This window comes from Atta colombica, unplaced genomic scaffold (genome assembly GCF_001594045.1).
Source record: "Atta colombica isolate Treedump-2 unplaced genomic scaffold, Acol1.0 scaffold277, whole genome shotgun sequence".
In the NCBI taxonomy this organism is placed as follows: Eukaryota; Metazoa; Arthropoda; class Insecta; order Hymenoptera; family Formicidae; genus Atta; species Atta colombica.
This window is the reverse complement of record NW_017259378.1, coordinates 1,632,245-1,644,841: the sequence shown is the minus strand read 5'-3', so window position 1 is coordinate 1,644,841 and position 12,597 is coordinate 1,632,245. Positions and strand designations below refer to the sequence as shown.

General features: G+C 25.0%; 1 protein-coding gene across 1 annotated transcript; it reads left to right on the top strand.

Moving 5' to 3' along the window:
• The first annotated feature begins 7,098 nt into the window (after positions 1 to 7,098).
• On the top strand, positions 7,099 to 9,852 carry LOC108689820 (HD domain-containing protein 2). Its single transcript, XM_018196761.1, has 4 exons — positions 7,099 to 7,305; positions 8,962 to 9,086; positions 9,227 to 9,395; positions 9,474 to 9,852. The coding sequence occupies exons 1-4, from the start codon at positions 7,252 to 7,254 to the stop codon at positions 9,702 to 9,704; spliced, it is 579 nt and encodes a 192-aa protein (XP_018052250.1). The 5' UTR covers positions 7,099 to 7,251; the 3' UTR covers positions 9,705 to 9,852.
• Positions 9,853 to 12,597: the final 2,745 nt, after the last annotated feature.

Below are 12,597 nucleotides of genomic sequence, written 5' to 3'. Positions count from 1 at the left end.
AAAATTATATACAAAATATTTTATATATATTAAATATATGTAAAATATTTTTTTCCGGATGAATATCATAACATGGAAAAGCGTTTGTTACAGTGTAACAAACAAATATTGTTTTATTAATTTTCCTATCTATCCTATTCCTAAATATTTATTCAGGAGTTTAAGTTTTATACAAGTTGAAAAACAATACACATATATAATGCATATGTATAATGTGTACTGTGTTTTTTAAAAAAATTTTTCTATTGTTTTACTTATATGTATACATATTACTGATGAAATAACAACTTTTTATGAAAAGTTGAAAATTTTAATGTAATGCATATAATTTATTGATCTCGCTTTTCTATAAAAGACATTTTTATGGTTATTAATTATTATTGTTTATATATTTTTTAATGCATTGACTTTAGCCTGATTTTTTATAACTTATCCATATGTAGTAACTGGATTTTATACCAGTTAAAGTAGTAACATGATGTAAGATCCAAAATATATATTTTACTAAGAAATAGAAGAATTTTATCTCATAAATATTTTAAAATCGCGTTCAGAGTTTTGCACAACTTAAAATACTTAATATTAAAATAGTAAATTATACAAAAATGATTCTAATAATTTACAAAACACAAAGAGATATATATTTATTGATGCAAGGGGAAATTATTTCTTTTGGATCTTACATTATTCATTTGAATTTCTCATCTTCACATACTTTGAGATGAGATTCAGCAACGAATTGTTCAAATCGTTAAAAATACGTATATGGGCCTTGCATTTTATCGGATGATAATCGATTTAGTCATTTTCAGTTTATTTTTAAATTAAAATTTTGTTCTTTATATTATTGTGATGTTTATATTAAGAAATTTAATCTTTTATGATATTCGAAACTTTTGAAATCAAAACGTTGATGACTTTTTTTAATTTAAATTTATTTTTAATCGAATATTTATATATTTTTCGAATAACGCGAATAGAAAATAAACGTGACATTTATTCGTAATATTAATAGAATTATTATTATTATTATTGATAATTATTCATACTAATATCTAGTCAATTTTACTAATATTATGGCCTTTTCGCGACGCGTTCGTGTTTCGTGCATCATGTAAAATCTTACGCTTATTGCCGACGATGTTAGTTGGTAGCAATAAAGGAGTATTTCTCCTTGTTGTCGATTTCTGGCATATGAAACCAGAATGTTGGCCAGGAGCAACGAAAGGTGAGTTCAATCTGGCCAGAAGAAAGAAGAGATTCTGTATGAAAGTATCCGATAAAAAATTTTTCATATATAAATATGTATAAATATGTACAACATGTATAAACACACATAAATAATATATAATTATAGTTATAATGAAATATATAGTATAATGAAATATGTCCATATATGTCCATATATCCTTCTTTCTTTTGTAAAATTACTTTTTAGTGTAATAGAAACAATAATAGTAATATGAAAACATAAAAAATAATTAGAGATAATTTTCGCATTGTTTATTTCAGAAAAAAACATTTCAGAAAAAAGTTTGGAAAAATATAAAAAAAAGTTGCTCATACCTAATTATGCATAATTTTATAATTTTATAATTATACATAACTAATTTTTTTACATTCCTTTAAACTTGATGTTTTATAAACAAATAGTCAAAAATTATTTCTTTAATTATTTTTAATGTTTTTACATTACTATTTCACACATTATTATTTCTATTACACTAATATATAATAGTAATTTTACAAAAAAAAAGATGTATGAATATTTGTATGGACATATTTTATATAAAATTATAAATGTTTATAAATATTTATATATGTTTATGTATAATATTTATACATAATTATATATATTCATGCATGACAACTTTTTTGTCGGGTGGGTGTGTAATACCAATCTAAGTTTTAAAAGGTATATATGTAAAGATAAATTGAATATTCGGGAGGGTAACTTGCTCGCAATTGCGAGTTCTTATATTTTTTGAATTATTTTTTATTTAAAGTACAAAAATAACCAACGAACAACAGAAGTAATAAGAGTCAATGCGGATAATCAAGCGCAAGTTTTGTTTTTAATCTACAAAACTTGCGCTTGATTATCCACATTGGCTCTCATTAGCCTTGTATTTGTTAATTTTTTGTATTTTAAAGATAGAAAATCTGTTGTAATTATTATTATTTATTATTTACTCATTTATTTTTAATATGATCGCGTTAGATTATTCCACTAAATTTATCAGTACGCGATAGGACATGGTTAGGTTTTAGCTACGTTCAGCAGAGGAAGCAGCTTTGCAACTGTTGTAAAATTTTTCAATATGATTGACTTATACATTTAAATCCATAAGGAACCAAAAGCAAAAACCAATCGTATTGAAGGATTTTACAACATTTGCAAAGTGTTTTCTCTGCTGAACAGTATTGCATATTATATTTGCGGTGTTATTATGAAGTAATGTAGGAGGTACGAGCACGATAGAGATAGAATATGCAAATAGGTACGAAATGAAAATACGAGTAGGTAGGACAAATATGAATAGGTAAGGATAAACGAATTATTTTAAATTAAAAAATTTAATTATTACAAATAAACACTTAAATAAATTTCGTGATCGGGTAATTAAATTTTATTTTAAAAATAAAAAATAAGTATAATGAATCTAAAAAGTATTACATAATAAATTTAATTAGTAAACTGTGTAACATGTAGATAGGGATATATAGACATCAAATGTACATATTTGATAATTGGAAACGAGAGATTAAAAATTAAATAAATCTTTTAATTAATTTAAATGTTATTTAATTATCAGTCTCCCGTTTCAATTATCAAATATAAAAAAAATCAAATTATATATAATTTTGAATTTCATTGAATTTTCAATTCCCCTAAAATTAAACTTAATTTCTTATATTATAAAATTCTATATACAAGGTGTGTAACGCGTTAATATTGTAATTAATTTTGTTATAAATAAATGTATGTATAATAATACGTAATTAAGTACGTAAAAAAATTTATGTAAACTATGTCCAGGTAAATGTTATCATATTTACTTTTATAATTTGCGCAAAAATTACTAATTAATTACACATTTATTGGAATTAATTACACATTTATTGGAATGTTTATAACCGTATTGAATATATCTATTCAATACATGTAGCATTTATCTTGGTTTATCATAGTAAATCAAATTTATTGTTGCTTTAAATTATTTTATTGTTTGATGTAAATTACACGAAATCAACGAAACATATAATAACAAAAATTGTTGATTGATTTAACGAATTTCATAAATTAATTAATTTAATTTTAAAACTTTTTTTTAATTTGGATTTTGTTTTAAATATCAAAAAGTCATTATAATAATTTTGAATGACTTCTACTTAGAAATTTGCTGCTTAGAATAATCGTTAATTTTTCTTTGTTTTTCCGGTATATAAATTTATTAAATAAGTCAGTAAAGATTGGAGCTTTGATTGAGGCAATGCTTAAATATTAACTTCTTGTTTGCTTTTCGACATTTATATTTTTAACATCATAGAATTACAAGTATAATTAATAATTGATTTATTATATGCAAAAATCTTATTGCTGTCCCTCGTGTCAGATATATGCCAATGAATGCATAGTTTGTATCGATGAAAAGTCGTATAATTATTTTCATCATGGAGATTTATTTCTCGTTGCTTTCCGTAAAGTCTATTCGCAAAGTCTAGTTTGGTGTTCCGTTTGAGATTTTTGTACAGGATCGGAATTAATCTTGGTTTTCTTGTTAATTCCTGAAAGTAATCGCATTTTACTGATTCCATTACAATTGCTATATATTTTAAAGTCAAGTTGCGAAATTAATTCAGTGATATATTTTAGAGTACAATTTTCGTCGCTATCTTAATTTTATTAAATGTTCTCTCACTAATAATAATGTTAATAATAGACTGTCTTAATGCAATAGGAATTTAATATTGAATGATTAATGTGGATAATGATTATTTGTATAAATTTAAATTAGTGAAGTAAATAAATTTAAGTTTTATAAATAATTTGCTTATTTTTTTTATGATTGCTTTAACAAAAATATGGTTACGAATGTGTATATTTAATTTTCTAACTGTTATTTTAAAAATCATTTTTAGGTATTGGGCATTCCGCTATTTTAGAATATTAGGATTATTAATATATATTTCTATAATAAAATACATGAAGATATTATGAGATTATATTTAACAAATTTTGATCTTTGCCGATTTAGATAATTTTTACCAAAATATTTTATATTTTTTTAACAATGTATCGTAATTACATAAATTTAATTAAAAATGTGTGAGTACAAAAAAATTCGAGATAAGTTGAATGGATACACTCATATTAGCGGGATATTAATAATTAAAATTTTTGAAATATACAGAAAAATAAGGAATTGTTTAAATTTTATATAATATAAATTTATCAGTGTAAATATATTGTACTTTAAAATCCCGTTGTTATCGGGTTCGGCTTATCTCGAACAGTCGGTACCCGAGAAGTTTTTGTACCCATACATGTAAAAAATTACAACAACACATGTATTTTATTATTATTAAATATATTCTTTCGTAATCACTATTCCAAGGAAATCATTCTATTCATTTATTTTTAATAAGCGATAATTTTTAGTAATGTGTGGCAGAACATATTTTCTCGCGAATTTTAATATTATATTTAAGATGCAATAAAAATGTTAATTGTAATTGACATTGTATCAAAATTATTATTATCGTAAGTGATGTGAAAGATTTAGGATTTACATCCTTCTGTTACAAGACCTCTGGTGTTTGACGAATTGCTTAATTTTTCTTTGCGAGTGGATCTTATGAATTTGATGTAGAATCAGAATATATTGGATCGTCCGGAAAGTTCGTGTCGCAAAAGATTTAAATGTAATAAATGAAATTAAAAATTTAATCTTCTGCGTTTCCATTTTCCTTCAAAATCGGCACGAACAACCCAATATTAAGTTCACTCTTCACTATGAAGATTGTTTTTCTTTGTATCTGACTTCTTTGTATGCTAACTAGCATATCACAAGGCCGAAGGACTTTGATATAATCAAATTATTGAGTTAGTTATTTTAAATGAAATGAAAGTGCGCGATGAAAGTGCTGTCGTAAATATATTAATTTTATTGCGATATTAATGAGTTTTATAATCGCAAATTAATAATTAATAATAAATTCGATTTAATTCTTAGTATTTCATTCCATTTAGCAATATTTCATTAAACATCGATTTAGAAAAATTTGTGTTACCGTATGTATTTTCGACATTTTCGTATAATCCTGCACTAAATTTACTAAATTTTGTTAATTATATGCTTCTATATTATAATTTTTATTATATTTCGAATTTATAATTGTACATTATATTGTAAACAATTATTATTATATTATTGAATGTATAAGGATTATAATAAAAAGTAACATTAAAAAAATTATGTTATATGATTGCTAATTATTTTATTGTATTTCGCTAATCATAATGCAATATAATTAGCAAAATACAATAAAATAATTCGACATAAAAATAAAAAATTAATTAAAAATATACTTACCTGCAAAAACGGATTACTGAATTTATTAGCTCGTTTTTTTACGAGTGAATATACTTACCAAGAAAAGAGAACCGCCGATAAAATCGGCGGGGGTGGTGGAGGGCCTCTTATAAAGTTGATTCATTTTTATTCATTTAAATTTTCTTTACAACTTTAAATTAAATGTAGTTGCTTACAATGTTTTGCTTACAATTAGAATTCTAACTTTATTCAAATTGCAAATTGCAATATAATAAAGTAGTGCATTGATTGGTCCGCTATGTTTCAGAAATTCCCGTGCTATATTTATATTTCCTTTTTAATTTCAACAATATAGTTAAAATTAGATATTTTAAAGGTATTAACAAATAAATTTCTTATATTACATATTAGCTGAATCATGAAAGCTCTGCTTTGTTGTACGTGACGATACAAAGCAGAATTCTTATCGCTTGTCATTCAGTGTGCAACATTAAGGTCGGAATTCATTTCGGTATTCACTGGATTCTTATTTTAAGACTATCCTAAGATGCTAATACGGCTAATGGTAATTGTTAACTAATGCTAATTGGTTCATGATATCGTAAGATATTTAAGACGATGATCTTAAATATAAGATCTGACTATGAATATAGGCAGAGAGAAACCTGAATTTCTATTAATTTGATAGATTTTAATTATTTTAGTAATTTCAATTTATATCCATCAGCAGCATCGCAAAAAATGGATATTGTTGTGTAGTTTACATACATTTCTTCAGAGGATAGTAATGTGTGTAGATGTGTGATATTTTGCGGTTACAGGAAAAAGGCTCTCATGTCATTTCTCAGGTTTTTTTCTGATAAGGCCTTGCGCACAAGAAGAAATAAGGAATTAGGAAATACAGAATAAACGATTTTAATCTATCAGAAATTAGATACATCGGAATACGCGATTCTAATAGATTGAAATCGTTTATTCTTTATTTCTAATTCCTTATTCCTTCTATTGTGCACAGGGCCTTAAAGCCATTAATCATCCATTAAGCAGCCATTTTTAGTACACAGAAATAAATTCAATGATTGCTAATCACATGATTGCAATGACCAATCAGAACACTTAACACCAATTGCGCTTTTCTTATAAATCTAGAACTCTAATGGCTCTGCACACTGGACGCGAAAACGCTTGTCGCGTGACGAAATGAGACGTGGTAACCAATGAACACATTAGGAGTTGTAAGCTTATTGGCTACCGCGTCTCAAACTTTTGCCGCGCGACAAGCGTTTCTGCGTCCAGTTTCTGCAGGGTCATGAGTGTATCTAAAGCTATGTTCAGATTCCCATCCGAGTATTCTCCAAGTATCCTTGTATGTCATCCTTGTATAACATTAATAAATAACAAGAATAGAGTGATATTGGGACACTCGGATTGGAATCTGAACATAGCCCTAGATACACTCACTCTCAAGTTTCTTTCTGTTGGTACTGAGGGATACTAGGGAAATAATTATATCGTGGTGACTGTTACGATCATTGTTCACAGTTCACTTCCGGGTTCCCGCTTAATTTTTTTGTCAGTTCGGGAATATTCGCTCCGTGAGAGTAGCGTAGTTGTGGTGCAGCCAGATGCGATCAAGAATAACTCGATTCACTTAATAGTGACAGAACAGTTACGAGAATTTTAACCGATCGCGATGCAAGACACAAAGAGACTACAGGAGTTTATGGAGTTGGTCGGTCGGCTGAAGGTAAGCTTCAAGATGATGTGCTCGCAGTTGTCAAATCATAATATACATTTGTATGTTTCTTAAGTGACCTGGTTTCTTACTAGACAAAAGAATGCAAAATAGCATTGACAAGAACAGTTATTTAAAAAATTTTTTTATGAAATAGAATATTATAAAAAAGAGAGGGAAAAAAGAAAAAAAAATGATATTAAATTAAAAAAATAAAAGAAGAAAAGATAGATATTTATGTAAGAAGACATCTCTTATTGCTGTTAATAATTTGCCTGTGTCAACTTATGATCAATGAGATCACTTTTTTTTTAACATAATTGTATGTCAACGCTAGTTTGTAAAGAATCATGATTAAAAGTGTTCTAGATGAAGATTTGAAGAGCAGTATTCATAGTTTTACTTTAAAACCATCTCTTGAGTAGCATTTTAAGATACTAATAATATAGCTGTCTAGAATATTTAATAGTTTGTTCTTATTTTAAGACTTAAGTAATGAAAATGCTAATATAGCTCTCCTATTGACTTAGTCTCAAATATAAGAATCGATTATGAATATTGGCCGAAATTGCAATCAGAAAAGTATAACTTTTTTTCTGACAATTTTGATTGTCAGAAATTGATTATGTTTGAAATATTACTTCGTATTTTTGATATGTTAACAGTCTATCTGAATCTTAACACAGAAATATAGAAATAATTAAAAAGAAATAAAAAAACATGTTGATATTTAACATAAGATAGAAATTTCTAATGTTTTTGACCTTACAGATATATGAAATTATATATATTTCACCTTTGAATAAAGGACAATAAGCAATTTATATTCATTGTTTTGTATAGATATTGTTTTTTGTTGGAAATTAGTAATATTTTTATATCTTTTATTTTAATGGTGAAAATGTATCTAGAAGTCATTGGAAGTCTTTTAAACCAAAACAGTTTTCTGAGCATATGAACTTAATTAAGAATTAAAATTAGAAATGTGCAACATAAAGTCAAAACTCGAAAAGAAATCAGGAAATTCATTAGTATTAGCATTAATAGAATATTATATTTTTAATTTCTTTATTTATTTGCTTGATATGTTATAATATTGTGTTGATAATAAATGTTTTGATAATATGAATCAACTATGATACAATTTCCTTTGTCTAAAATTACATCTTGATAAATATCATGCAGACAGACATCAAACAGAATTGTTAGATTAGATATGTTGTTGTCAACATCTTGAATTCTGCAGCAATGCCTTTGTTTGATCATTTATTTTTTTTATACTTTATTTATCTAGATATGAGGTTCTAATTTTTGAATTTCAAAATAGCAAATTTACGATGCAAAAAAATAAGATTTAAAAATTTTTTTAAAATCTCAAAATTATACTATTTTTAAAGACTTTAAAAAATAATAAAATCATAAAAGAATGCATAAAATTTAAGAAAAAATAATATTGGAAAAGAAATCTGTATCATCTTCTATATTATTTTTATCACAAACAAAAGAATTATGGTAACGTTATATAATATTTTCTAATCAATATGCTTTCCTTTATATTATATATTTTTTATGTTAAGAAATTTCTTTGAAATTAAAAATAATAAATCTATGTATAACATAGATTTAAGAATTTTATTTAAGTATGTTTTCGATCATAATATTTTCCAGCATATGAAAAGGATGGGATGGGTAAAACGGAATATATCTGATCCTGAAACAATTGCTGGACACATGTATCGTATGGCAATGTTATCGTTCCTAGTGGACGGAAAAGAAAAATTAGATAAAATCAAGTGAGATTTTATTATAGTATTTCGTAATTTGAAATTTTATATTATTGTTTTTATAAAATTAAATAATTTATTTATATGATATTGATATATATCATTGATACTGGTAATTTATGTATCTATACATATTTTCCGATTTGCAGAATAATGCAGATGACATTAATTCATGACCTAGCTGAATGTATTGTCGGAGACATAACACCTTATTGTGGCATATCACCAGATGAAAAACATAGAATGGAAGATGAAGCTATGAAAGATATTTGCAAGCTGCTAGGTGATAAGGGACCTGAAATATTACAAATATTTCGTGTAAGAATATTCTCATGTAATTCTGATTTTTCAATATTAACATTCATTAATATTTTATTTGTTTTAAAAAATATTTAGGAATATGAAAAGCAGGAATCTCCTGAAGCGCAATATGTTAAAGACTTAGACAGACTAGACTTGCTGATGCAAGCATACGAATACGAAAAAAGGGACAACATTCCGGGAGAACTGAACGAATTCTTTGTCGCGATTAATGGCAAGATTAGACATCCTGTTATCAATAAAATCGCTATTGACATTACCGAAGAGAGAGACAAATTTTGTCGTAATATAAATGTCTTGAAATAGCAAAAGGTATAATCCAAGAACAAACCTGGGAGGGCAAGCTTCCAGATAGCTCAAATGATATTTTAATCGTTACCATGTCACACGCTATTAAACAAGGACTATTAACGTAATTTTAATACATAAGATTTTGATATAGGTAGTAATAAAACAAGCATATATATATTAGGTGTAGTAAAAAGAAATCCATTATTTTTGCATAAAATTGAATGGAAAAATAATGGAATTTCTTTTTACTACACTTAATATATATATAATTGATTACTTAAATTATTTGATCATTCATTGCGTAAACTGATCATGGATAAGAAATTTATTTATGTATCTCTTTACTTTCTCTATTTTTTGAGATCTTTTTAAATAGCAAATCAATAATTATTTTCTCGTATTTAAAATATTATGATGTGTAAAGTATGTATGTGTATATTTTACATATCTTAATTATTCATTGAATTTTCGTTGCAGTAAAGCGATTACCAAATATTATTTTTTAGATACTAAATATTTGCTAAAGAAAGTTTAGAAGTTTAGAAGAAATATGAATATTTATCAAAACACTTTAGCACTTTTATGAGCAGTTTTGTTTCTACGAACAAATATATATAATCACTGCCATTCTATTCTTATAAGTGTATATAAGATACCAATTCTATAAATTTGTTGACAATTCACTTTTGTGTCGCTTTAAAGCAATTACTTTTTTTTTAATTCTTCATTTTGTTCAAGAATATAATATATGTTTCAATATCTCACGCAAAACAATGTATATAATTTATTTTCTTATACCTTCCATTTATTGTAACAAGTTAATGTAAAATTAAGACTTTTGTAATCCAAAATTTTATGATTTGAACAAATTTCTTATTTTTAATTATCTATCTCTAAACAATTATTTATTCAATGCTTACATTTTGAATCAATTTTTTTCCGATTAATTTTATGACTTAAATATTGAACTCGTATTACACAGAGTAATACGTTGGTTATATCGATGATCCGACGATTAATTTATTGATGCATGATTCATAGACCGTGATATTTATCTGTATCATTCATATTGGTACATGTACTTAGTATATACTTTTTTGTTGCATATAACATACTTGTTTATTTTGCATAACAATATTCATTCAGTCAAATGCGTTAGAATTATATTTTATATGTATAAATGTATATAGATATCTGAAACACGAAAAGAGAGATACACTTATAAATAATTTATAAGTTTCTAAAAATTACTAAATTACTAAGATTTACAATAATTAACAATGATAATTAACTAATATTGGGTTGTCCGGAAAGTTCGTGCTGATGTTGAAGGAAAATTGAAACGCAGAAAATTAAAATTTTAGTATACATTTATTAAATTATATAGATTAGTTGGCACGAACTTTCCGGACAACCCAATAATAAAGATGATGCAATAAAGAAAGCGATTGAAATAAATAATTTATTATTTATAAATACAATGTTATTTAACATATAAATTTAAATATAATATATATTTATGTTCTATGGAGCATATACATATACATGTGATTCTAAATTTTAATATCAAAGATATTTAAGTTATAGCACAAAACATGTCTTATTAAAAAATTAGTATGATTTTACGCTTCATAATAATTTATAAATTTTACGTTCTCTTCTGTCATTTGAACCATAACCGATTATTAATTCAATCTTGAGATATATAATTTGATGTCAGCCGATTATTAATTCAATCTTGAGATATATAATTTGATGTCAATGCTAAATGTAATATCGTATTATCTTAAATTTATAATCAATTTAATGATACTGAATAAGTATCTTATAAGATTATACTTGATGAGAAAAATATCAATACTAATTATTCTTCAGAGAAATACAAAGTCATAGCTAAGAAAAGAGTTTCTTAATATTTTTCTATTGCAACAAAGCAATTTATTATGAAAAAATAATTTTTGATTTAGTAAAAATTTTTATTTACTTTCAATAAATAAAAATGGGATTCTGTAAATTCTACTTAATAATTAATGACAATAAGATAACGACATCATAAAGCGAATTTTCCATTGTATAAAAATACTAAGTATGTAATCAAAAGCTAATTAATTAAGCAAGATTTAAAATAGAGATAAAATTACGAATAATTATGACTGTATACATTTTTAGTATTATTAGAAATAATAGAATGTCTCATACATAAAAAATTGTTATCATTAAATAATTTATAATAAATCTCAAATATATATTGAAAGGATCCTTATAATTAAAATAATTTATATTTAAACAATATGAAATTTGAAATCAACGAATTAAAGTTACATAAGTCGTATGCAGTGTTGGGTATAGTATCTCTATAAAAAAAAAATGTATCTATAATATATAGAGATAAACTTTGTGTATCTCACTTGTATCTGAAATACATTTAATTAAATTCGAGTATTTGTAGCTAGATACAAAAATACTATCTGAACTGATTTTCGGATACATTTCCTCAGCAAAAGTACGATTCCATCACGTGTGTGATAACGTCACTCCTGATTAAGACTATATGTAAGTTTGGTTTGTAAAACTAATAACGAATAATATCTGAAAAATCACTCATCGTAAATCATTTTACGATGTAATTACAAATTTTTGCAATTTTATTTTCGTTTGCCGAATTTTCGTATCGTGTTATCGTATTATAATTAGAGTAATAATCGTATTAGAATAAGAATTAAGTATTATCAGTGCCTAAATTCCAGTTTTTGTTTGCAAGATACAGCATACATGATGTATATGAGAATTTTTAGTTATTTTGTTTTTATTATATTATGCTTTAGTTGTCTTCAAAACAATAAAATAAAAAATGATCAATAAATAACTTATTTAGTAAGTTTTTTAAATATCATTATTATTATAATAA

What these genes read in the sequence shown, in the direction of transcription:
- LOC108689820 (XM_018196761.1), top strand. Translation starts at nt 7,252, where the DNA reads ATGCAAGACACAAAGAGACTACAGGAGTTTATGGAGTTGGTCGGTCGG. An exon ending in AGTTGGTCGGTCGGCTGAAG is followed by an intron (nt 7,306 to 8,961) that starts GTAAGCTTCAAG and finishes AATATTTTCCAG; the next exon opens with CATATGAAAAGGATGGGATG. An exon ending in GAAAAATTAGATAAAATCAA is followed by an intron (nt 9,087 to 9,226) that starts GTGAGATTTTAT and finishes TCCGATTTGCAG; the next exon opens with AATAATGCAGATGACATTAA.